General features: G+C 36.2%; 1 protein-coding gene across 1 annotated transcript in view; it reads right to left on the reverse strand.

Annotated features, from left to right (window-relative positions):
- MECOM (MDS1 and EVI1 complex locus) overlaps positions 1-26,337 on the reverse strand; it is a 276,588-nt gene that overhangs the window by 41,970 nt on the left and 208,281 nt on the right. The window contains exons 2-4 of the mRNA XM_023524078.1: positions 16,204-16,338; positions 4,270-4,372; positions 618-844 (exon numbers count right to left, since the gene is read on the reverse strand). Of these exons, the coding sequence (XP_023379846.1) occupies positions 618-844; positions 4,270-4,372; positions 16,204-16,338 (465 nt within the window). The remainder of the gene's footprint in view (positions 1-617; positions 845-4,269; positions 4,373-16,203; positions 16,339-26,337) is intronic.

Genomic DNA, 26,337 nt, shown 5'->3' on the forward strand with positions numbered 1-26,337 from the left:
CTGAAATATGATTTTCATTGTGCTAAAAATAAATATTAAAGATTTTTTTCATTGAGATAATGTTCGTCTTTTCCCTTTTAAGAAATTCAACTTTTTCTTCACTGAGCATGATTTTCTTATTCTTTTATATTTATGCAGTTTAAATAGCTGAAATTAAATCCACGGGTTACACTGATCTATCAAAAGACCATCTATCTTTCATTAACAGTACCAGAAGCAATTTATCTTTTCTTTTCTTTTTTAATCATCTAAATGTTTCTAAAGGCAGTTTTATTGTTTGGCATAAAATTACTTTAATTAGTATCACTGTTGTTCCGGCAGTCTTGATTCTTCCTTTAAGTCATATTTTACTGCAGTGTTAAGCTTTCAGTTGCCAATAACACTGCTTAAATAAAAAAAAACATTATTTTGTATCTGGCATCAAAATAACCAATTCCAACTTCATTGTAAATATTTCACAGATGAGAATTTCCCAAAAAAATGATTTCCGAACATGTTACTAACACACTTGTCCAGCTCATTGCAGTTCCAAATTTCCCATGTACATAAATTCTGAAAATTCAGCATAACGACATTTTATTGCAGAGTAAATAAACATGTTTTGTAGTGCAGCATGCCATTTCTAACCTTTGCAAATCGGGAAAAACTTGGTCACATTCCTTACACTCCTGGATTGCATGTATCTCTCGGAGATCATTTTCACTTTCGAGTTTTTGTTGAAAGTCTTCTTCCACCATTGAAAATGCTGAATGAGGGGTACTGCACGGGAACTTCTGGTGATCTGCTAGTTCAGCCTTGGACTCAAAGAGCTGATCACAGTCCTCACAGCGATATTGCCGTTCTTCTGTGAAAATAATTCAGGTGTTACCAGGACCAGAAGATCAGGAAGTGCCACCACAAATCAGCAGGTATTACTGAATTATGGAAGACATAATAGAAATTATTTGGTCATACTTTCTATCACTTCGATTTTAACATATGTTAAAAATCATATATGTAAAGAAGCCAGGATGAAGCCTAGAACAATAATATAAGTGATTACTGTGTCTACGGTATAGACTTCTTATCGGATGAACTTTATGACTAACCCCTTCTAGGATTTAACATATTCACTGGATATTAAAAGTAGTAACGACCACTTACTGAGAGCATCTATTTCTCTAACCCTATACACGGATTTTTGATATTCCTTAAAACCGAATTATGAGGAATCAACTTTTTATCCCAATTTGCAGATGACAGTATTGAAGCTCAGAAAAGTCCAGTAACCAGTTAGGAATTATAGAGCTAAGTGGTTGTGACAGGATTTGAACCCATCTTTGTCTCTTACACTTCCCACTGTGCCACGTTACCTGGGAGATACATGGGATACACAGTCCCCTATCTGAGCCATGCTTAAGCCTGGTTAATGTCAGAAAACTTGAAATGCTTCATTATATTCAACATTACTTATAATGGGACATGCAATGTTTATAGCACTCCTTTCAGCTAATTTATGTTACCTGAGGGTCAGTGCTAATTGGCAAGGCTTTGTTAAATAGCAAATACATCATGAATTAGCACTTTAAATCAGTAAGATAAAGAGTAGTACTGGGGACTAGAGATAACAAGGTTCTTAAGTATCAGGTAGTGATGGTACTGTTTCTATTCTTTCCATTTGAATAGCTTCAAGCCCACTCACAAGGCCATATTGTGCACTGATCACAGGACACAATCACAGAAGTCTTGAAAATGGCTTGTGATGCTAAAAGACACCCAAAGCAACAACATGAGATATAATTCCTGTTTTATAGACCTACAGCCAGGACCTATAGCCAGTTGTTCATTGCCTGAACGTTTTTGAGAGAATATTTTAGTCACCTACCAAATGCTAGGCATTTTGCTAGGGTATTAATATATAAGAAACTCAAGGGGATACACATGTAAACAAACAGAGTGTGATATATTTTATGACACATGCATGCATAGGGCCTAAGGGAGCTCAGAGGAACATGCCTAATCCATCTAATCTGAGGGAGAGAGGTTCAGAAAATGTAATGAGTAAGAATCAGTCAGGTGAAGTGGGATGAGGGAGGACACTTCAGGCAGCAGGAACAGCATGGGCCAATGATGAAGGCAAGAAAGAGCATGGCAGGCTCCCGGAAGGCTAAACAGCAGCAAAGTATGACAGGTTTATAGGATGCATGTAGGGGAAGAGTGGGAAATGAAGTTAAAGAGTGTAGCAGGTCACTAGGGTCTTTTAAGGTCCCTGCTAGGAAGGGAAAATACAGCCACTGAAAGGTGGAGAGCCCCACTGCAGTGTGAGAAGCCAAGCAGATAGGTCAAATGAGACAATGCTGCTATTGTTTACTAGTTAAACTAAACTAGTAACAAGAGGACAGAAAGGTAAAGAAATTCAATAGGGTTTGTCAACTACTTTGGATGTAGAGGATTAAGAAAGAAGGAGGCATGCTAAAGCAGACCATCTCCGTGAGGTTCTCAATGACATTAACTAAGTAGTGGAAATGTTTTCCTATCATCTGTTACACTGTTCACATATTTAAGATCTACATTTAGATCTCAGCCAGCAGTCTGAACACAAACAAAACCTTCAGGCTACATAATACATGGAAAAGGCCTAAGTTTTAAACACTGCAAGACATTGGTTTGAATGCAGACTCTACCACTTTCTAGCCATGTGGTCTTCACCAATTAACTTAGCTTATATGGCCTCATTTTCCCTATCTGTATAATGAAAATAATTCCTTTCTTATAGGTTTTATCTATGTGTAAAGATTAAAGACAATAACTGGAGAGCACATAATACCTGGCATACAGTAGGTATACGAAGCATATATTTTCTCTTTTCTAAGAAACATTAAATCCTAGAAGTATAAAATACAAATCATCATTTAAACATCATAAACATTATATATAGCATAATGGCATATGGATGGATCTGGATATGACACATTGTAAACAAAAAGCAACTGATGGCTTCAAAGCTGTTGTAAGGGCAGGTAACTTATGAATGGCAGCCCTAAATAAAAATAGTCACTTCCGTTTAGGCTTTTTAGAATAGCAAACTAATCATTTGAATTTCCAGAAATAATTGTTTGAAAACCTTTTTAGATCTAGCATTCACTAATGAAGGATGGTTTGTACCAGAGAAGGCCCCGATTACATTTTTATCATCTCAGCACTCCCTGCTGAGAGTGCTGGGTCAGCCTCTTTGTTCATGTTCAAAACTCTACCAGGCTCATTGAGAACACAGGCTTTCTCAAAACCATTTGCTTGTCAGAGTTTCTAAGAAGAAAACAATTTCCAAAAGGTTCCCAAAAATACAACTGGTATCATCTACAAAGAGGTGGAATGCAGCTCAGCCAAAGAAAAAAAGTTCAAATAAAGAGCCAGCAAAGAGTGGTAACTTTCTTCACAGGAGCTGCAGAAGCAGAGGCTGAAGTTCTCCCATTCTGAATGCCAGAGGGATGGGAGGTGGCTCAATCTCTTCTTCTCTGCTAAATAGGGATAGGGAGCCCTTCCCAAAGGCCCTTCCGACCACAAAATACTTTAAAGACACTATCACATTATGTTAAACCAAATCACATTATATCAGGAGAGAGAAAAAGAAAAGAGAAAGAAAAAGTATTAAATTCTCATCCCAATGATACAAATCAATACAAGTAAAATTTTCTCTTAATTATCCTTAGGCATTCGTCATTTGTAATTATAATTATTTTTGATCCCCCTTCATTGGATTTAGAATAGGTAGGTCTCTGTCACATAAAAATTCCTCTGGCTCTAAAATTTCCTCATCTGTATTTTTCTCCCAATCCCAACCCCCATCCTAAATCCCCACCAGCCCCCTTCCATACAGTCATGTTGGCTAGGATCTTACTCAAATAGAAACACTTTTCCCAGTAATAGAACATTTGATGGAAGAAACATCCACTAGATTTATAAAGCCCAAGCCAAGCTCTCTGGAATGACTTTTGTACAGTGAAAGAATTCACACCATAGTCTAAGGCATTGACAAAAGGTTTAACTATGTGATGTCCCAGTCCAAAACCTTGACCTCCACTTCAGGGAAGACCTCTGCTTATTTTAGCTTTACAGTCATATTAACCAGATGTCAAACCAAGAAAATAGCCACTCCGAGAGAAGGCCTTTGTTAAAACTGACACTGAATAGCCAGGAAAACTAATGGACACCAGGCGTGATGGGCCCTCTTGGATGCTCCGGCAGTCCCTGCGTGAGGGTGATAAACATGGCAGTGTGAGCGGAACTAACCGTGGATGTCGGGCGCCATGGGGTCATGGGGATAGTCTTCACTCTTCATGAACAGCAGGAGCTCCTCTCCCGGTGCAATGTCTGCGACTACTCTATAAAATATCTTCAAAAGACAAAAAAAAGCGGGGGGGGGGGTGATGAAAGAGAGAGAGAAGTGAATATTAAGAAAGGGCTCGATATCCATTAAGATATCTGTACATTTTCTCATACCTTGACAAAAATATTCCTTTTAATTTTTTGAAAGAAGTGTGTGACTTCCTGTGTTATATACTGAAAAGTAGCTCTCTGATGACAAATGGAAAGCTGTAACTTTCATGCCAATTCACAAATCTTTTCCAAATCCTACTTCACAAATCATATTTTCTTAATGCAAGGCTTGATTTGTCACATATACCCTGTGTAATGTTGAACAAAGAACTTTCCCTTCTCTGAATTCCTCACTCTGGTGAACCACACACATACTCAGAGAGCTTAGTGTGTGTTGCATGATCTGGCAGTGGTCTAGTTAAGGGTGGCAGAGGCACAGTTACCCACTTTGAGCATGCTCTCTCTCAAAAGTAGCACCTTCTCAACAAGGCCCTTTTAAGCTAATAGTTTGGAAGGACGTGACATAAAGAATTATAACAGCAAGATTTGTAGAGAACATAGTCAAAAGAAAGTATTTTGTGTTTTAAAACTTAATCCTTCTCTCACCAATCAGGACCTGCTCTCATGCCCTGGTCTTGATCTCACGCTTTGAAAACAGGTATTATGCCTTCAACTGACTCACTCACCTCACTGAGGTTTGGGGTGGTGCTTATTCCCCTTACTTTCTAGCAAAATGATAAAGGGAGGAAGGATTTCCTAAATCCATTAGTGACTGACTAATGAGCAGTGGGGCAAGTGTGAAAGGAACCCTGACCTCTAGTTTCTGAGAGCTGCCTAACTTTCCTCTAATTAGCTCTGTGACTTTAAGCAAGTCATTGACCAATTTACTTGTCCAAGGTTCAGGATTTTTTCCATCTATAAAAGCATTTAATTTACAATACATACAAATATAGAATCATTATGTTATACAGCTGAATCTAAGATATTATTATGTATCAATTATATCTCAATGAACAAACATTTCATCGTGAAAATATTTAAGGTGCTTATTCATTTTATTGTAAATATGTTCTTAGTTTTTAATTTATTCTGATTGTTTATTATTAATAATTCTGTAACTAGATAGAGGTATGAAAGAATGAAGTTATACAATTAACTGGTGAAAAGGAGACCAATTTACATTTACACACACACAGACACACAACATACCACCAAAAACAACAATGACAATTACAAAATAAGGATTCAGTTCTGCTCAATCCCAATCCAATAGGGAGAAAAATCACATAACACAAGTTGGTACTTAAACCCTACTAAGAAAGGGGAGCGTTGCTCTAACTATGATTTCTTGCAGGATTATTTGATATTTTGAACTGAGAAGAGTTGAATAAATTAATGTCTTATGAGATCAAAAGAAATATGCATAACTTTAGTTGTATTTATCTATTTGTTTATCTTTTGAGAAGCATAGGACATTAAACATAAGTACATGCCTTTTTATTCCAGTAGGTGGCTCTAAAGTCCAATTGTTTATTTTTCTATAAAAAGACCAGAGCACAAAATTGTGCTAAATTCAAAAACATAACTCAAGTAGGAGCATTTTCTGCTTGGTTTCTTTCCTATTGAAATAAAATCTTTTTTTTTTTTTCATTCAACAGTAATTTAACCATGTGAAGTTGGTTTATAGAAAATAATGTCAAACATAAAATGTTGCTATAATATGTTATAATATAACCTAATATTTTTATATCGATCCATGGATAGAATCCAGACTATCTTAGGAAAATTACTCCTTGCTAAGTGATCTTTCTACAAAAACCAGTGAATTTACAGTTTGCATTTTATTTAACCTTAAGCCTCATATTTTCCCTTCTTTGAAAGTACACTGAGAGGAATAGTTCTGCTCAAAAACCTACCAGATTAAACAAAATTAGTGTTTTTTTCTCCCAAAACTTCCAGTTAAATGCTCATAAGTACCCTGTTTCATTCTGGAGTTCTATTTCCCCTTAGAAAACAATGGACTTCTCTCAACAGTTTGAATCACCTCTTTTTTTGGCATCTCTTAAAGGTTTAACTTATTAGCTTCCTTTCCAACAACATGTTGACATTTGAATTGTGACATATTAGAACTTTTCAGTGGCTTCTCGGAAATAGTGAGGTTAAAGAGACAATACTCTGCAAGACCGTAAAACATTGTAGTTGTCTCTGTTGGGGAATACTGCTCAGACACACATGCCAGATCTTTAAGAAAGCATTATGGTATCACTATTTCTTTGTAATTCGCTATTAATCATGTCTCTTTTAATTCTATTTTAGATTTACTCAATCCAATGTGAACAGTCCAAGAAACAAAAGGAAAATGATGGATACATTATAACTATATATTATAAAGACAATTCTCTTTGCAGAGACGTAGATCACTGCTGTAATTTCTCTTTAAGTGTCCAGATTGTCATGTGAAGAATATTGAGTATATAAAAAGTAAAAGACATGGAAGAGTGTTGATGTTGGCTTTATTTACTGGAGGTAAAGGGTGACATTCCAGGTCGTGAACGGCACAGCAAAGTAGAGTGAGTTTTAACTTCAGGGTGTTCTTTTTGATTTTAAGTGAATTTTTATGGTGCTCATGAAACTGAGGTTTGAAAAGAACTGGCAAGCTCCGGACGTAATGAGGGCAGATTCTGGGCCTCCTTCCTCCTATGGCAATAGGAATGTGCCTTGAAGTCCCATCTACCACACCCTTACAAATCTAGTGTTTTTTTTCAAGGTGTTGTCACCACTTGAGATCTTCATTATATCTCATCTCTTAGGATCTTAGAGAGACGTAAGTAAAAGTATGGTTTTCTTCCTATTAACACAGTGACCCCAGAGTATAATCTGAATGCTTGAATCCAGAGATACCTACATATAAAGTTAGTTTATGTTCTAGCAATAATAATGCACCAGCAGGAGTCTGAGAAGTAAGAGGAGTAGTTTAAATGAAAATATGACAGTTTGTTGCCTCAAAACAATTATGTGGGGGAACGATGGAATATAACCTTGGAGAAACCAAGCTTTTCAGAAAATAAGATATCACATCTATGCTTATATGTTATAAAATAGGTGTTTCAGTAAATAAAAATATAATAAAGAACAGAAGGGATTTATGTAGCTTTTCCTGGAGGTTTGTATATTAAGTAGGCTTGACCATGCTTATAAAAATAAAATCATAATGTCTTTAAAATCAGTGTATTCTCAAAAACTCGGCTATATTGCAGAGCTGTGAATTATATGTCATCTGACTTGTGTACCAGAAGCAGAGACACAACTAATACAACCTCTCTGATTTTTGTGTTTGAGAAAAATGGGAGTCATTTAGTCCATTAAATTCAATGAAAGAGTTAACAGGGTTCCTCTCTCAGCAGGAGGTTTTATGGAAAAAGTTACCTAGGTCCAAAATAAAAATGTCCTGGATCTGAGATTTTGAAATGAAGTCAACTCAAGAATAAAAGGGGCTCAGAAGTCTCAAACACTTGGAAAAAAGTTTGAACTGATTCAAAAAGGTTGTTGATTTATTTTTGCTGTGTCTCCTTCATAATGCTCTATTGGAAAGAAAAAAACTGTATTCCTCCCTATATGACATGAAAGATAAGAGAAATGAGGACTTATAGTGAGAAAATAAGATTATATGGGAATTCCATTTTTTAAAAAGGCATGATAAAATATTTTAAATGTTTTAAACATAAAATGTTTTAACTCATCTAGAGTTTTCTATTTGGTAGCCAATATACCAATTTCCAGAAACACAATAAGTTATGAACACAACCTAATTCTCTATGCATTTGAAACTTTTGAAAGTTGAAGTGGCCTTTTTATTTTGTCATAGAAAAGTTAATATTCCTTATATCCTGTTTTTTATTTTTTCAGAAAGCTATATTTTTGTCTTTGTAAGTATGGATATTACATCTGCATCTCTGAATACTTAAATTTATAAGAATAAATATTTATAGTAAATATCTTAATAGATCTTTTTATATTCTTTTCTTTTTAAATTTGCTGAACTAGAATACTAGGAAAATTTCTTAATATTTTTAAAATTCTGAATCACTCAAATATTTGAAAAGAAAACTAGAAATCTCCTAAATTGTTCACTTTTACTACTGGTGAAATTCACAATTTAAGGCATATATATATAAATATATATATATGAATTACTCTAAACATAGCTACTAAACTTAATTAAATCTTAAAAGCAATTCCAAATGCCAAAAGAATATCCATTCAGTTAATATTCACAAGGATAGGCTAGAGATAAAAGGCAGTGGTGATGTGAATTTGATTTAGCAAATTTTAAATTTCCAAAAAGTATATTTGCATACATTGTTATGTATAAGTATATATGTGCTTAGGTATGTTATATATTCCATATGTGACATATAAATGCCGTGAAGTATACATTTGGGGGAAATTTTAAAATTTGCATAAAATATTAGCAATCTCATATTTTCAATATTAATATAAATGAATATTTACAGGCACAAAATTGATTATATATAATTATATATAATATATAGAATGTGATATATATTATATATAAGTATATGTTATGTACAATTGGAATTGGAATTAAACATATTTTACTAAATATTCATTTTCTTTTATTATTTAAGTGTAAGAGGATAGCCACTAAGGAAAGTATGGACACTTATAAGCATTCTGATAGGAAAGTTAATAGGCTATAAAAGACTTTCAGATTCTGCTTTATACTGTCAGAGCCTTTGTTCAACCTAATCCTCCATCGAATTGATGATGCTCCTATTTGTATTTATAAATGGTAATAATGTGGGTTCTTGTTTATTATCCTATAAAATAGAAAAATCTAGAATCTGTCAGACTAGCCTTGCTGTCTAGTTTGCTATGCTTGGATCGATTTAAAGTATTATGTTTGTACAATTGAGACAGAAGAAAAATTCAGTGCACAAGAGGGAAAACAAGAAAAAAAGAAAACACATCATTTACTTTTAAAAAGATGAACAAGGCCTCATTGTTATGAATCCCCATTTATTTTTCCTGGTCAAGCACTGGAAGTTTTGTGTATGCTTAATAGACTGCATTTGGCATGTTTAAAAATGACAGAAGTGTGAATTATGAATGACCTTCAACCTATTCAGGAAGTTGTAATAATTGAAATAATAGAGAAATGTACTCCCTGCAAGATCTGTACTGAGATGCAACTTTTTCGGACTATTGCTGTCTTTTCACTTTGAAGTTGACAGCTGATTTCTTCCTTTCTCAGCTCCCAAATTCAGCCTGAATGCTTTATTTTCTACAGCTTCATTCAATTTGCCAGTCAGAAGACTAGGAAAAGCTGAATGGAACTTTAACATTTGGAGGTTAGTGGGGGAGCAAGTAGGTGGCAGTTTGCATGCTGAACAAAGTCAACATTTGATATGAACACATCTGTCAGTCTTGGTGCTGTAGAGATGTAACATCAAATCCACAGAGACAATGTGTGCACATGTGCTGGCTTTAGGAAACATAGTCTGGACCTCTGATCTACCCATAGCAATGTGGAAAACCCCAATTCAGAGGGGCAGAAATGATGTCAACTTTTTAGCTCCTGGAAGAAAGACCCTATTATATGTTCTGGGCCTAATTAGTAAGAGATAACAAGAAGTGTCTTCAGCAGACAGAGATCGATGACAGAATGTAAAGATATCTGTCCAACAGAATAGAAGCTTTATCATGGTCAAGCTTTGCCAAAGCAAACCCTTCTTACTTTCCTTAGTTTCAAAGAAATGGTATCCTATATTTTTCTTTAGGGTAACAAGCTAAAGACTAGAAAATATTAATTGAGAAATATCAGGTATTGTCTTGCTGGTTCTCAAATTAAAAAAAAAAAATGTATATCCACTGGTTATTCTCAGGACAAAAATATTCATGGAGAAGATTCCCCCCACACACACATGTTTAGCTCTTTGTTAATACCATGAAGAGAAAGCCAACTATAATTTATTAGATGAAACAAAACAGAGAGAATTGACTGGTATTTCTTGTTTGTACAAATGGGGCAAGTGATAAAGGCCCACATATTATACCTGGAGTCTGCAGTGTACCCAGCTTGGAAGCCTTGCAAGTTGTCCCTTTAAATAACCTCTAAGGATCGCTCTACAGACCCCACAAGAAATATCCTTAGTCACCTGTCTTTAATATAACCATTTCATCTGATTCTATGAAAATTGATCATTGTAAATGGTTTCCGAGTGTTTGGGAAGAGTTTCATCACTACACGATGAGAAAGCTAAAGATCATCTTTGGGTTTCTTACTAGGCTGGAGGCTTTTCTTGTGTCCTTGACCAACATGTTTTCCTCCTTGATGGCTTGTAATGCATTCCGATGACCATCTTTATAGCGCCACTCCAGAAATAGCTGGAGTATAGAATGGATGTGATGCTTTGAAATCTTCCTGAATGAAAAGTATTATATACCATGCAAATATTAATTACTTAAAATAAGCACAGAATACTCCAGGTTGTCCTATTTTCCATTTACATGGTCTGTGAATTTTAATAAAATTCCTAGTCTATGTACTGTTATGGCAGTGTTGTGTCCTGGGCATTATTACATGAGGAAAAGCTTTTTGGGGGGTGGAGGGAGGCAGTGCTGTCTATTTTATTATGTAAATATCAAATGGCAAATTATGTCTGAGACAGTTTCATCTTCGGGTGAAGGAAGTAACTTATCAGCCAGACAACATCTCCCCAAAGTCAGCTTGGGCATCGTTCACAAAGCCAGTCTCTGGGTATTGCCAGCTGGCATTCATCTTAAAACAGCAGAGCATAACTTTGGTATAAAAGTGGAACTTGACTTAAAAGCAAAGCAAAGAAAATGCCCAAAGCCAATAATAATTTTAACATCAAAAGAGGTTATAGAAAACGTGGACAAAAATCCTTGTAAAGGAAGAGCAAACTAACAAATTACCTGACAGTCTACGCAAACATTTTTTATAAGTGGAAAGAGGCTAACAAATTACATTTTGCTTGTTACATAGCTGCTCTTCTCCTCTTCTTTGCATAAACTGCATGAATTGGATGATGCAGGAAAACATTATTTTTCTCAGTAAAAAGCCAAAGAAAATAACTTGATAATTGAGCCCATAATAAGCTTGCAATAATAATACTGTTCAAGTGTCACCGCACTCTGACAGAATCATTGACATGGACCTAAGGAGAAGGAAAACGGGTGTGCCAACTCAGCCATGATCGTCCTGGAAGCAGTTAAAACTTTATAAGGTAAAGCACAAACGAGAACAATGCCTGTTCCAACTGAAAACACTGTAGAATCTTGCTGCTGTTCTTTAACCACGAGAGGGCTGGCAGAATCTCCTAACTGAATTCCAACCTTGTATTCTCTGAGGGGCACTCGTTCTTCTATATCTTATTTCAAAATACACATCAGACATTAGATAATTTCTTATCGACACATTTCTTTTTATTCGGAGTGCACAGCAGACTTCTCTTATTCTACTTACTAAATACCAGCTGTCAAGGGCTTGTTTAAAAATGAAAGGACTTATCACCTTGTGTAAATGACAAGATTAATAATGCCTTGGGTTTCTGAGAACTTTATTCTACTCTTAGACCATGTTAGGGCAGGCCAGACATTTGAATGAAATCATGTTCCTTCTTATGATGCAGAATACATATACACATATAAAATGTTACCCCAAAGTACACACTCAGGTCATTCTAATTATCATGTGTGGAAAAGCAGGTCTTGTTTAAGTCTAAAAAATCAACTGGCATGAATTGTGCCTTAGTGACATGATAATAACCATGTCACTAAGTATGGTTTCATTGTAAAGAAGCATTAGAGGAAAACTTGTATCCAGAAAGCTATTCCATAAGTACTCAAAACTTAGGAACACATCTGAGATGAGAACTGGCATTGTTTGAGGTGGATAGGGGATCTATGGGTCATCTTCCCTTTGTTTTAGGTGAAGGGTATAGAAATGTACAGGTATGAAGAAACTTATCAAAGGACGGGATAGGCAGGAGCAAGGTGAGATCAAACCTAAAACAATGTGCTACATCCAACCCTCAAATTGGTTTATAAAAGTAAGATATCTACAAGATGTCAAAGGAAAGGATATCGAAATATTCAGAATGAAAAAACCCTCAGTAAATCATCTAGACGTTTGGCCTACTTGACATTAAACACATGGGTACTTCCAGATGTAAATGAAACCTCTAGATAATTAATAAACCATTTTTATGCTTCCTCAGCATGTTTGGTCCTCTTAAAGACCTGTTTTGGAAAGAGCTCTCGTCATCCAACTCTTTGCTTTTGCTCCTGCCCTATTCTACCTCTCAGTGCCAGTTCTTGCTCCTGAAAGCAAACAGGGACAATTTCACATTATTAAAATTGAAGCATTGTCTGTCTCAGTAAAAATGTTCAGCTAGACACTGTGCCACAGCAATATAGCTATGTAGCACTTTTCAGAAACTTTAAGGAATAAAGGAAAAAATCATTAAGACTTCAAGGATGAAGAGCCTTAAGTGTTTTTAATGCATCTATTATTTTATGACATGGGTATGATTATGGTCTTAATTTACAAGTATCTTTGGTGTAGCTTTCTTTTACAAAGACAAATTACTATAGTTAATACAATATCTTCAGGGGAAATAAGGATGTCAGTCAGAAGCTACAGCTACTGTGGCTTAGCAGTTTTGCCAGTGTTTTCAGAATTTCTGTCTCTAAAAACATTACTGCAATAATTTTGAAAACATGAAATGAAAGAGATCTAAAAACAATAAGTTGAGTCTTTCTAGGCAGCATCGTCAAGAAAAAAAGCTGCCACAAAGCTAACCCTGGTCTGAAAAAATAAAAATCTGAAATAAAATAACTCAGAGATTTCTATTGAAAAATTTAAACTCAGGAAAATCCCCTCAGATAAAATGCTTGTAGATAGGTATTAGAAAAATGTTCATTGAATGGCCTTTGTTTTTATGATACAAAAGATTAAATCCTTTATCAACTTTACTTGAAAATCCATGCTGTTTCTAAGTACTTCTTCATCCCTAAACAAATCAAATATGGGTTTTATCCAGTATACATGTTTTGAGTGTCAAACTGTATTATCATCTTAGCAAGTACATTTTTTCTCTTTTATAGAACTCCTCTGCATCATTAAAATAACTAATCCAAATGGATTAAACTTGATTTTAACATTAGAATTTTTTTTAAATCTGTATCTTTGCAAAATAAACTCTAATTTACACTCTCATGTTTTCTTCTGGGTCCTCTTTTCCCATCTTTGTTAGATATCCTAATTATTACAGGAACTAGACTGTGTTTGAAAGACTCAATGAAATTCTTCATTTTTATAGTCCAAGACTTATACCTGACATGTTACTAAAATTTATTTTATGAACTTGAGCTCTATCTGATAATCTGAGCAAAGAGAAACAGTTTTTACAATTTCTTGCAGAGTGTTTCATTTGCTTTTGTGTTGTACAGGTGAGTTGATGTTGTTCATGTTTACTAATTACTCCTGACCCAGGGTCTCTCTTTATATCTGTATAGTAAATATTCTCTCCTACAATGAGAATGTTCATTATGTGATGAGTTGTGTTTATTCGCCATTTGGCAGCTCCTATTCCTCACGAAAAAGAGAAAGAAAAAAATAGACCTAGAGAATCTCTTCAGTCAGCTCTTTTATCATTGTACCTATTCCAGCATTCACATTTCAAAGCTGTCTGAAATTGCTAGTCTTATTTGGCTTTTAGAAATATGCATACAGGCTTATAGATGAATATGTTTATAATACATGCATACATTATTTAGGTATCAACTGATCTAAGTGTGATTGTATGCCTATAATGCCTATCACACAAATCTGACTTTTACCTCTGACTTTCCACTCTCGTTGTTTATGGGTGAACTTACTTGACCATGTAATGTCAATTTCACAATTATGTTATTTGATATGTACTCTGTTACCATCTTAAATTTCTGCCAGCATAATACATGAGTTTAAAATAAGTACTTACAGAAATAATAAGTATGTGTCTAATGTTGGCCTTTTATGTTTTTCCTGATTAATTATTTCCCTGGTTCTTCATTAAAGTATGAAACTAGCATATTTTCTTTTGAAAGCAATGCATTTGACAATGTGTGCCTCAAAAGTAACTACATTAAAAATTATAAATGCCTCCTCTAATAAGCAATCGAATTCAGACAGAAACAGCAAAATAATTTCCCCTTTTAATGCAATCAAGATTCCCAATAACAAGAGTATATTTATTATAAAATATTAGACACATAAATAATAAATGAAAAAATGAATTGGCCACCAGTCTAATTCTTAAACGACCTTTTCACTGATCCTACAACCATTTTTTCTGTCTAAGGAAATAGCTCTTATTATAAGTAAATATGAATAGTAAATAATTATTATAATAGAATTACATTATTTCATCTTATAGCTGCTTTTTGAGATCCTCTAGTTTCTTTTTTTAGGAAACATACCACAAACAATTCACTCATTTACAACCCCTATGTATTACCCACATCTACAAATAGTGGGTGATCAAAAAATGTTTGTTGTTGATGATAACAGTAACTCATATGACAAACTTAGGATATTTTGTGCTCATAATCAATAAGCAATTTAATAATATTTTCCTTTGTCAATAATGCCTCTTGTTTTCTTACAGCAAAAGGAAAAAAACGATTGATTGGTTTATGATTTTTGATACATGTTGAAGATTTTTAAACGATTCCCATTTAAACCTAATTTTACAATTTACTGCCTCTTATACAGTTTAGTCAGTAACAATTATCTGATAGCTGGTAAAATGCCAAAGAATAATCTCATAATGATGACTGAAATAGAGTCTTAGACTATATGACGCTAGCATTACTTAACAGCTTTCAATCGAAAACATCTAATTTAAACTTTTCTTTTTCTTGGTGGTGATTTTCATAGATTGGCCAAGCAACTATTTTAATATGGTCTTTGAAATGTAATTTGATTTAAGTTAACATTGGGTTAAAAGAAATAAACAATGATAACATAATTAAATTCTAACTCAACGATGTTTATAAAACAAAAATTAACAGGCTGAACTTCTTATTGTTTTAGGTATTGTCATGCTCAGTTACAAGATTCATAACCTAACTTTACTGAGTGCAAAATACGTTTTATGATATTTTCATGATCTTATTTCATAGTTATTATTAGTAAAGTTAAGCTCGCTGCATGGGCCTCCATAAAGCAATTTCCAACAGTGATATGTTTAAATTTTTTACATATACCAAAAAAAAAGTATTTTGATTAATCTAAAGGTGTTTCTCATTTATAATTAGGCAAATCAGTATAAAATGCATAATCAGATAAGTCCACACATGGATAATATGTATATCTCTATCTACTATGTCTAATAAAACCTATATTATATTGTAAGGATATCTCTTGCAGTTTCTGTGTAAATTCACAAAGTATTCTTGATGAGCTCAATATTTTCTATGAATGTCTCTCTGTTATGATAGTAAAGAAAAAAAAGTCAAGAACAGCTAGCAACAATTAGTACTCAGTTTTCAACCATTCAATCATGTTCAGAAAACCAGAGCTTTTAAGAAGTTTACTGGTACAAAGTGAATAAACTACTCAAAAAAGTAGCAGTGAACAAAAATAGTACTGAAAATGACTTTATTCTACTTCTTACTTATATTTGTGTGTTACCTTTCACCATATCAACAAACAGGCCACAAGGGTCTACTGCAGCTCACTGTTATTTTTATTCTTCAGGCTTCACTGATACTTTAGTGCTTTCGAAGAAAGACAAGAAAATCTTTACAACATACCTGATCATTTATCTGGCATGCAACGAGGTTGTGCTGATCATAACAGCCAGCGAACCTGATGTACTTGAGCCAGCTTCCTACATCTGGTTCACTAGCATCTATGCAGAACTTCACATTGCAAAACTCATCTAAGATCTAAAAAGAAGAAGATGAGAACAATCAATTTCCATATCAGTTCATTCATTAGAATGATTAATTGCTTGAAAATATTTTATTCAAATGTATATCCCTCCTTTGAATCTTTAAAAAAGTCAGACAGCAAGCATATTAATAAAGGAAGAATAATAATAAGTTATTTTAAAAATGACAACAGTATTTTTTCTAAAGGAACAAAACAATTGTAAATTATTACAAAAATTGATTAATTGGTTTCAAAATATGCTTGCTTTCTTGCTATGCATGAAAGAGTGTTATTGACTTAATTTTATCCAATGTGATTAAAATCACATTCAATAACATATATTAACATAATATTTCTAAACTAAATAGTCAATATTTTACGTTCAGATAGTGTCCTCATGGAAATGTATACTTCCACATTTTGCACTTTCAATTAATTCAATTAAAAAACTTTAATCTAAATATTAAATTCATTTTCAGTTTGCATTTCACTACCATAAAATCACACCCTTAATTGAAGATAATAAGATTTGTCTCACAGATGCTTCTGACCAAACTAAAGAAAAGCAAACGAAAACAAATGATTGGTAAACACTCATGCAAAATATGGCAACCTAATGTTTTAGTTAACACATGCCAATGCATATTTCAATTTTATGTTTAGTAAACAAAATAACAAAACTGGCTTGTGAACCAGTAAAAAAATATCTAAGAATATTACAGTAAATTGCCATCATTACATATGATTGTGTATTGTTATTTTTCATTAGATTTTACATTCAGCCTATCCTAAATATTAATCATTACCTAGGACATCTATTAAACAAAAAATGGAATTGGGAAAAGTCCATTTTTTAAAGTTTTGCCTACTTAAAACTATTCTGATTCACTAGTAGCAATAATTTTTCAAACATCAGTATCAAAAGCTGCAGAGTTGTTGACCTGATGGTGAATAACCAAAAAGGCTGGTAGTGTTAACGTCAATCAGTTAATGCAAACTTGAGGAAGTTTCCTATCAAAGACTAAACAATACAGTCTCGAACAAAAATTAATGAATTAAATAAGCCCCAAAGAACTCTGCTGTATCTATACTTGTATAAAAGTTAAAATAAATTCTTGAGTGTACAGACCAAATTGCATAGAATTCAGGTAATCACCCAGCTGCAGATTCAACTCATTAACTCACCACAAACTTCAAGAAGAAGCCCAGTGCTCTGAGGGCTCTAGTCAAGAGGCACTATGAATAAGCCTTTGGCCATGAGGCAATTAAGGGCAATAAGTAGTTCCACAATTTAAAAAGAAAAATCAGAACAGAAGATAGGGAATGATAATTGCTACACACACACACACACACACACACACACACACACACACACACGTCAAGTCTTTTCTAAGGACACTTCTTCACATTAACAACAAAAAGTCTACATTAAACACTCTCTCTAAAGGGGACAGATTTTTAAATTTTTCTTATATGTGACATTACAAACTTTAAGTTATTTTCTTTAACTCTCATTGCTGAGTAACACTAATGGAATGGCAATTTGAGATTGCCCCCTCCTCAGATGTCTAGAATGAGCATAAATAACAATAGCAATAGTAAAAAGTTGGGATTGTTGTTTTGTTTGTTTTCTGGTTTGTTTGGTTTTTGGTAGATCTTTTGTTGTTTGTTTCCTTGACTAGAAAAAAAAAGGCAGTTTTACTGACACACTAGAGAAATATTTAATGAAGGAAATAGGGTGAAGTCAATGAAATGCAACACCAGTTCCATTTCATATTTGCAGAAAGAGGTGGAAAACTTGTTAATTTCAAAGTCAAGAATCATCTACCCCCTTAGCTTTCCAGCGTTCCCTTTTTGCGGGGGCAGGGAGTTAAGTGTTGCATATGCTGCACATAAAAACTCTAGGTGTAATTTTATTCCGTGTTAACATTATTGCCATTGCCACTGTCAACAGTGAAATTAATTTAAAAACAGGTTCATTTCCAAAGAATGTCTTTTCATATATATGTTACATGATTATTCAAATATTTCACCAACATTTCTTACTCTCAATATTCTAGCCCCAAGAAAAAAGCTTAACTTTCTCCAGAAACGTTTCCCCACTGAGTGAATTATTCACTTTTGATTTGCTAGCAGAACTGCGTTTGTCTCCCTAATGTCTTAATCGTCTTGGAAATCCCGAATAAAATACAGTAACAACACATCTTCCGTCATTTCATCTAACACACTCCTGTGTTTTTAAAAGTTTTCAAGTTTCAAAGATAGCTTAAAAAAAAAAAAAAGAATTCCCTTTAGGTGGACTTTAGAGAGAAAGCCCCTTTCAAAAAACCAACAGCAAAAGGGGCGGGGGGGGCGGTGGAAATCTCCACAATCCAGCCAAAGAGTCCGAATGTGACTTTCTCGCGAAGCAGCACACGATGTTGGACAGCAAAGCTGTTACTTGGCAAGGTGGAACTCGGCCGAAAGCGGCTCCAAAGTCGCGTGGCGGGTGCCAGGAATTCAGATTTTGGCAGCCCCACCTTCTGCGTCCCTGATACCGACAGACAGACACACAGAGGGAGGGGAAGTAGGAGAAGAGCGCGAGGAAAAGAGGCCGACAGCCGGCAGAGAGACCCACCGAAGGCCGGACGACCCACCCCGGAGACGCGTCCAGACCGCACCGTTCCACAGGAGGAACAAGGAAATCGCCAGTCCCGGCAACGTAGATAAGCCGCCGGGCTCCGCGAGACTGAGAGGGCAAGTAGGAAAAGGAGGCTGGGGGGAGGGGCGGGTGGGGGGCACCGGGAGAAGGGGTGCCAAGGCAGGAAACTGTCCGAAGTTACAAACTATGCACATCGCCAAGAGTTTCTTTTTTTAAATAAATGAGTTCTCTTACCTTAAGATTTCTATGGCCTCAACTCAGCAATAAAACGCAATCACAGAAGAGTTAAAACAAACAAAATAAAATAATCAGCAGCCCCCAGTTTTCCTGCACGAAAATCCTTTCAAACGATCCCGAGCCACATTTCGAGATGTTAAAAAAAAAAAAAAAAAAAAAGCCTCGAGTCTCGATTTCCGAACGGGTTTCTGATAACTTTGTCCGTCTCTAGGATCTGCTCGCCAGGACCACGCGTTTCAGATTTATTGTCCGCCAACAGTGTATTTTTAAGACCAGGAAAGCAGCCTCCTCTCGGCTGGGTGACCCGGGTTTGGTGTGTTTTGTTTTTTTTCCCCCTTCTAAATGAGCTCGGAACTATTCCTTCTGGTTCACATCACCTCCCTCTTTTCTCACTTTCTCTTGCTCTTATCAGCCCGATGTGTAATGAAAGTTATCTGAAACCCACTAAAACTTCTTTCACTTCTCTCTCCCAGTTTCAAAGGGGGCAAAAACAGGCAGGAGGAGGAGAGTTTGAAAAGGTGGGGGGCCTGGAGAGGCGAGGGGAGCTCTAGCCCCCTTTCAGATCCTCCGCAGCGCCTTCCCCGGTCTTAGATCCTCACGGGATCGTCCCCTTTCGCAACTCCAAGCTCAGCCGCCGGGTTTCTGTTTCATGAACTGTCTCTTTAAAGAGGATCTGCTCGGCCATCCAGAAAGAACCCGGGGCGAGGGAGAAAGGGAGCTATCTCCCGCCGCCCAGAGTGATCGGAAGCCAGACGGGCTCCTCTCAGTAAATTTTTAAAGTGACAGCAGCCTCCTCTGGCGGAAGAGGTCACAAAAAGGTCGCCAAGACCTAAGTCCTATAGGGACAGACTGATTATGGATGCACCATTCCCCTTAAACATGTAGATTTCTCTGGGTAAACAACCAATGGGGAGATCTCGCCAGCCAGGATTTCTTTCCCCAGGGAAATATCCTCTGTTTCAATGTCCTGAAAGCACAAGTGTAAGAGTGTGTGTGTGTGTGTGTGTGTGTGTGTGTGTGTGTGTGTGTGTACGCGCGCGTGCGTGTATGTGTGTGTGTGTGTGTGTGTTTGTGCGCGCGCGCGTGTGTATTGGGGATGGGGGATGGGAGTAATGGGGTGGAGAAGTGCTTTCGGGGGTGTGAGGGTGTGTGCACCGAGGCTGGGGGTGGGGCGCTGGAGGGCAAGGATGAGGTTTAAGGTAAAGGGACGCTGGCTCATGCTAAACATAATTAGTTTAGAAATTCTCAGAAAATAGCAACTTAAGAGTGAAAAGTTGACATGTACATTTCCAGTTTTCTAAGCATCATTTTTTATTATTGAAATCCGTACTCTAATTTATTCCCTCCATTATTATAGTTAATCAGCAGATGAGCATGCTACTTTTTCCAAATCATATTTTTCTTAGGAGAAATTTAAAAATCTGAAACATTATTAGCATATAACCTGCCCAAATAGCGTATTATGGATTTAGAGAGGTTGACGATTGTCTGGTGAATTTTTGCCATATTCTTTAATACACTAATTAAGCACCATGATCGCCCAAAAGTGAAATTAAGCAGTTTGACAACTCAGATTATCTTTAAACTTTTAACATTATAAATGCTGCTTTGGGTGATCAGTACTATAAGGTGATTAATAACTTTCTAACATACATGGTCTACTTTTATTGACACATTTCAGAAACTACATTGGAAGAAAGAATATAGGAAACGCGTGGCAAAATAAAAGGGTCTGTGTATTTACTTTAGCCAACCTTGGAAATTTTAATAAAACCCGTCGGTTAAATGGAAATAAACGCTTTTTATCACAAATCTCCATTCATAAAAACAAATGGACAAAATCCAACTTCTTAGCTCAACAATGGAAAGTTAAGCAAAGTAAGCGAGTCAAGGGACACTTGAGGGGGAGGGGCGGAGGGAGAGGGGAGCGCGCTTATGTTAAACTTTATCTGCAAAGGGGGACAGGTCCCCTTTTTGTTTTCTCCAAGTGCAAATAGACGTGTAAATCTAGTAGGTCTATATTTCCCCAAAATGCTGATTTGAAAAACAAAAATAGTAACAAAAGAGAGGGATGTGGGGCAGAGAAAATGACAAGAGGTGGTGACTAATTCGTTTTGGTGGCCTGTTATCTGTGACATTGAACTGTTATTTCAGATAATGGCCATTGTTTGAGGGAAAAATCGCACAGCAGTGGTAGGTAGGACAGGAAAAATCCTTTGTAAATAACCTGAAACCCGGTCAGATATTCCCAGTGTTCGGCGCTTGAGAACCTTTAAGAGCTCCCGGTTTGCTGCCATTGATTTCCTGCCCTTCCTCAACTTGCCCATTGTCGGAGCCCCCCTCCCCGCCCCTTTTTTTTTAATTTAGCCATAAATTGGACCGGCTCGAGCTATGAGCTGTTCTATTTTCTTCCTGTCAGGATGAGGGATTTGTTTTATGATGCATTGTGTATTAAATACAAGTAATCTGGGGAACCGATTGCTTCAGACAGTGCGGCCTGATCAGGGGGTCTGAGAGCTCAGCGCCCCAATCCTCCTCCCAGCCCCGCGGCCCCCACCTCCTTGCCCTTTATAAAGCTGTTCTGAAAAGGAGGAAACATCGGTGGGTAAAACAAAAGGTTGTGTGGAATTGTGGCAGGTCCAAGCTAAATTAGGATTTCGTGGAAAGGGCCTCTGAGTTTTTTTCTTTATATTGGGTTGGCGGGGCGGGGCGACTTTTAAGGTCCGGATACTTGCAGGTGCGGCAGGAGGCCGGTAGATGGCGATGCACCCCGAATTAAGGCGCAGCGCCAGCGGCTCCAGCCACCTAGGTGAACCCGCAGCCGCTTGCCGGGCGCGGCCAGCGGTGTTTTGCCCTTCGCCTTGCCCGTGGTCCCGAGCATTCCTGAGCCTCAAGCAGGGACGAGTGCACCCTGCAGTCCAGACCCGCAGACACTGACTGGCCTGAACTAAGACTATTTCTACGTATGAAATTCTCTTCCTAAAATAGAGCCGAAAGATTTAACACTTTCTTTCTGAGACCTTGGGAGATTTATCTAGAGAAATGGGAGAGTTAGCCTCATTCATATTATTTTGTTAATATCATCATCATCAGTCTTGTTCTCTAGTGAATAATTTGTGAGGAAGACTAAAGGAAATCATCAGAAGGACCCGGCAAACACAGTTTCTCTCTCTCTCTCTCTCTCTCTCAATCTCTCTCTCTCTCTCTCTCTCTATCTCTCTCTCTCTCTCTCTCTGCCCCACCCACCCTCTCTCCCATCCCAAACCCCTCTCCCCTTTGATTATATAGTAATGTCATGTAAAGGCAGAATCAACACACTTTTTCTTAACGACACAAACTGGTTTAAAAAAAAAAGGGCCTGAAATCCCAGAGTAGCTAGATGGGCCTTGTTTCTTGTAGAAGCACCTCTTGATATTTAAATACTCGCCCTTTAGGAGAAGACCCTGACCAACCTACCCTGATTAGAAGGCAAACAAGAGGAGACAGGGCTGGAGGAAAGGTTTTTGCAAGGGGCTTGTTTTTCTCTCTGGTTAACTTGGTTTCCATCAGGAGATTTCTAAAATAATAAAGACAAGGAGCCAAATACCACCACCAATTCCCTTTATTCCTTGGGATTTCTGGTGAAATCTGTTTACAGTAGTTCCCAGTTACAAATTAATCTGCAAAAGCCGCTGTCTGCTCAGCAGTAATCAGTAACATGCGCGTTCTGCAGTGTTTAGCACTGCTCTTGAAATGGGCTATTAAAAATAATGGTTTTACTATAATCTCAAACCAGCTTTAATTTGCAAACATGTATCAGGACAGATGATCTAAATATTAAGGGGATGGAATGGGAGCACATACTACTAAAAACGTATAGCTTTGAGGAAGGCAGAAAATAGAGTGATTCATCAGCAATGATTAAAAAGAGAACCGTATTTTAAAAACATTTTTCCAGAAGGAATGATTGTTTTTTCTGCCCTGTCCTGTTAATTGTTGTTTACCAGGGAAAAAAAAGAATTGGAAAATATGAGGTTTGAGTATAAGTTGATAGATTTTTCTGGGAGCTGTAAAGAACCCCCTTTGGCAGATGGCAAGACTAGGGTGGGAGAGGTTAATGTGTTTTCTTCCTGGTTTGAAAAGGGCATAAACCCTCCTCAGGCCCCTTCCTTCCTCCCCCATCTGGGTTGATTGCAGAATCTTTAAAAGGCTCAAAGATTTCCAATAAGGCCACTGGCTCTGCCTTCATTGTGTAACTGTTTATTTAAAATAAGTCAATATATTAGTTAAAGCAGTAAGAAGTTAGTGTTCCAGTATTCAAGTGATTCCCACAAGACTGTAAGCTGATGCCTCTTTTAAGCCTTAAACTTCATGGTTGTCCCAGAAGTAAAAGTTCTGCTAATGGAGACCCTATGGGCATGGTACATTCCAGCACATCATTAAAGGAAAGAAAAGCAGTCCAGCCAAAGCCAGATGAAATGACTGCACTGTCCACTTTTAATAGGCTTCCTGTGGACAAACAGCCCTGTAACACTCTGCAGAGGACAATATTTAAAAACAAGACAACTTGCTGGCAGTTTTCAATACCATAAAGTTAATAAAGTATGTTCCCATTCACCCTGACATTATGTTTTTAGTTTATAGAGGAAAGCACTTTATAACCTCAACCTAAGTAGAGTTCCCTTAATTCTGCAGCTTTGGGTTTCTTGAGGTGGCTAAACATTCACTGACTGAACTCCAAGCCTGACATTTTTAACAGTTTTTCTTTTTTTCTTTCTTTCTTTCTTTTTTTTTTTGCAGCTTTTCAAGAACATACAAGTGCATTTTTACATTTCTCAAGTGCCGTTTCATTCATGGAGATCCTGTTAAATCCTGTTTCATACAGTTCATGTCAAGAAACGTAAAATAATGTGAGAAATTGACATCTGGCTGAACAATAAATGCCTGCTAATTAAATTAGCTTCATGTACAGATATTGATGTATGTTTAAAAAGAAAATCAATGCTTCCTTTTCCATATCAGAATAGGATTTTGTAAAATCTTACCTGACCTGTGATAAGAAAAAAATATATAACTATGTCTTTAGGACTCAAGAGAATTCCCACTGAATCACATATAAATATTTCTTCTAATATAGAAACTCTAATTTGTTTCTCCACGTTCTTTCCCTCCCATTCTTGACTAAGTCTTCTCCCAAGTCTTTTTACTTAAAGAATAAGCCTTATACTGAAGCATAACGTTTAGGCAAGAGAAACTAGATCAGAAAGTTATGGAATCAAAGGTAATATTATATTTAATTTTAATTTATATGTTTTAATCAGGGGAGTATTTCACAAACTTGGTTCCTAAATTTGAAGGTAGATTCTGTGATGCTGGGTAGGTAGACCCGGCAAAATGGTCCAGCACAATAAGAGTTTACAAACAAAAAAAGGCTCTGAATGTCTGTAGTCATCAACCCACGTCACCACTGCTCAGGAGAGATATGTGCGGTCTTTCTTGATGGACTTTGCTTTTTTTTTTTTAATCTGGGGCAGGGGTGGTGGGGGGAGACTGTTAAAAAAAAAAGAAAAGAAAAGAGGAAATTAAAGGTAAAAAAAAATGTAAATAAAAAATTTCCCTTGGTCTGGAAATGGGCCCGACTGAAAGCATGTTAATCTCCACCTCAGTAATTTGGTTCTCCAGGAGAAGACAGAAGCCCTGCTGCTGTGCCCTGCACTTCATAAATCACATCTTTATGTGGACAAGGTCAGGGCACCTAACAGCTCAGACATGGGCCTTTGCAGTGGCTCGAGGATCCAGGCATGTTTACTCTCCTGCTCGGCTCTCGGAGGAGTAGTCCAGCACGCTTCTAATTACTTTTGATTATTTTCATTTGCTGGGGTCAGTCTGGCTTGCCAGGACTGCTGGAGGGTTGATTTCCTACAAATCTTGATGTCTTTGTAGGACGGCACTGTGTGCGTTCATAATCAGCACCCTGTTATTATAGCACGGGATCCCTCATCCTAGTTACTGTGATAGAAAAGTTTCCCCAGTGAACCATTACCTACTTCCCTTTTTATTAATTAACTACACAAGCATAATCACCTATCTGATCTTTTTTTAAAAACGCAGATGACTTCCTTAACAGTTGAGTATTTTATAGTATATTTGGCCAGAATGAAACTGAATTTTTTTTTTTTTTTTTTTGCTTCAACTTTAAATATATTTAGTAATGACTAGCAGCTCTTTGGAAACTGAGATGAAATACTTTGCCGAGACAACTACTCTAGTGAATAAATTATTATACTCAAAGATTTATTTCCTAAATTCCAATTAAGGCTGCCATATTTAAAAATTTTTTGTTTGGCTATTTTGATGTATTTCAGTCCTAAGCTATTATGCTGAGTGGTTATTTTGTGGGTGAAGCACAACAATGAGAAATGTATACCAAGCTTAAATAAAAACACCATGACAAAATAAAAGCTTTAATAAAATACGGGAAAATTTTGGTAGAGAAAAAGAGACAAAATATCATTATTTTTCTCTTCTTTGTCCCCCAAAAGTAGATATTAAGAGCTCAGATGTGTAGCATTAAAAGATAAATTTGAAGAAAAAAATGAGTAAATAAATATCCATAAAAACCGAGAAACAAATATTCACAAAAAACACATAACGCATCAATATGATTGTTCAGATAATAAGCATTTTTAGATCATTGAGCAAAAATCATTATTATCTTTTTATTTTGTAGAAGACAACATGGATCATGATCATAATTGGTCAAAAAGCCAAATTCCTAATTTTTCCTAAGTTTAGATCAAAAAATTAAGGTACTAAATGTTTTTGGAATTACCTCTGATTCTGTAAGAAATTAATTTTTTATTATTTCATTAATTTTCATTAATTCTATCTTTTAAGATAGCATTTAAGCACATCTCTAGGGTCGGCTTCTTCTCTGAGGCCTTAGAAACACCATTTAAAAGTGCTTTTAGACTCATAATCTTGTGGGGAAAGTAAGTTGAAAGACCTTTCTCTACTCCTGTCCCCACTCCTAGCTGTGTGCCTTTGGATAAGTCGCTTAACCTTTGAGTCATTTTCCATGAAACTTTCATAATATCAGCCTAATAAGAGTGTTAGGAAAATAAATTGGGTAATATGAGTGTGAACTGCTCTGAGT

Source organism: Pteropus vampyrus, unplaced genomic scaffold (assembly GCF_000151845.1).
Source record: "Pteropus vampyrus isolate Shadow unplaced genomic scaffold, Pvam_2.0 Scaffold12, whole genome shotgun sequence".
Lineage (NCBI taxonomy): Eukaryota > Metazoa > Chordata > Mammalia > Chiroptera > Pteropodidae > Pteropus > Pteropus vampyrus.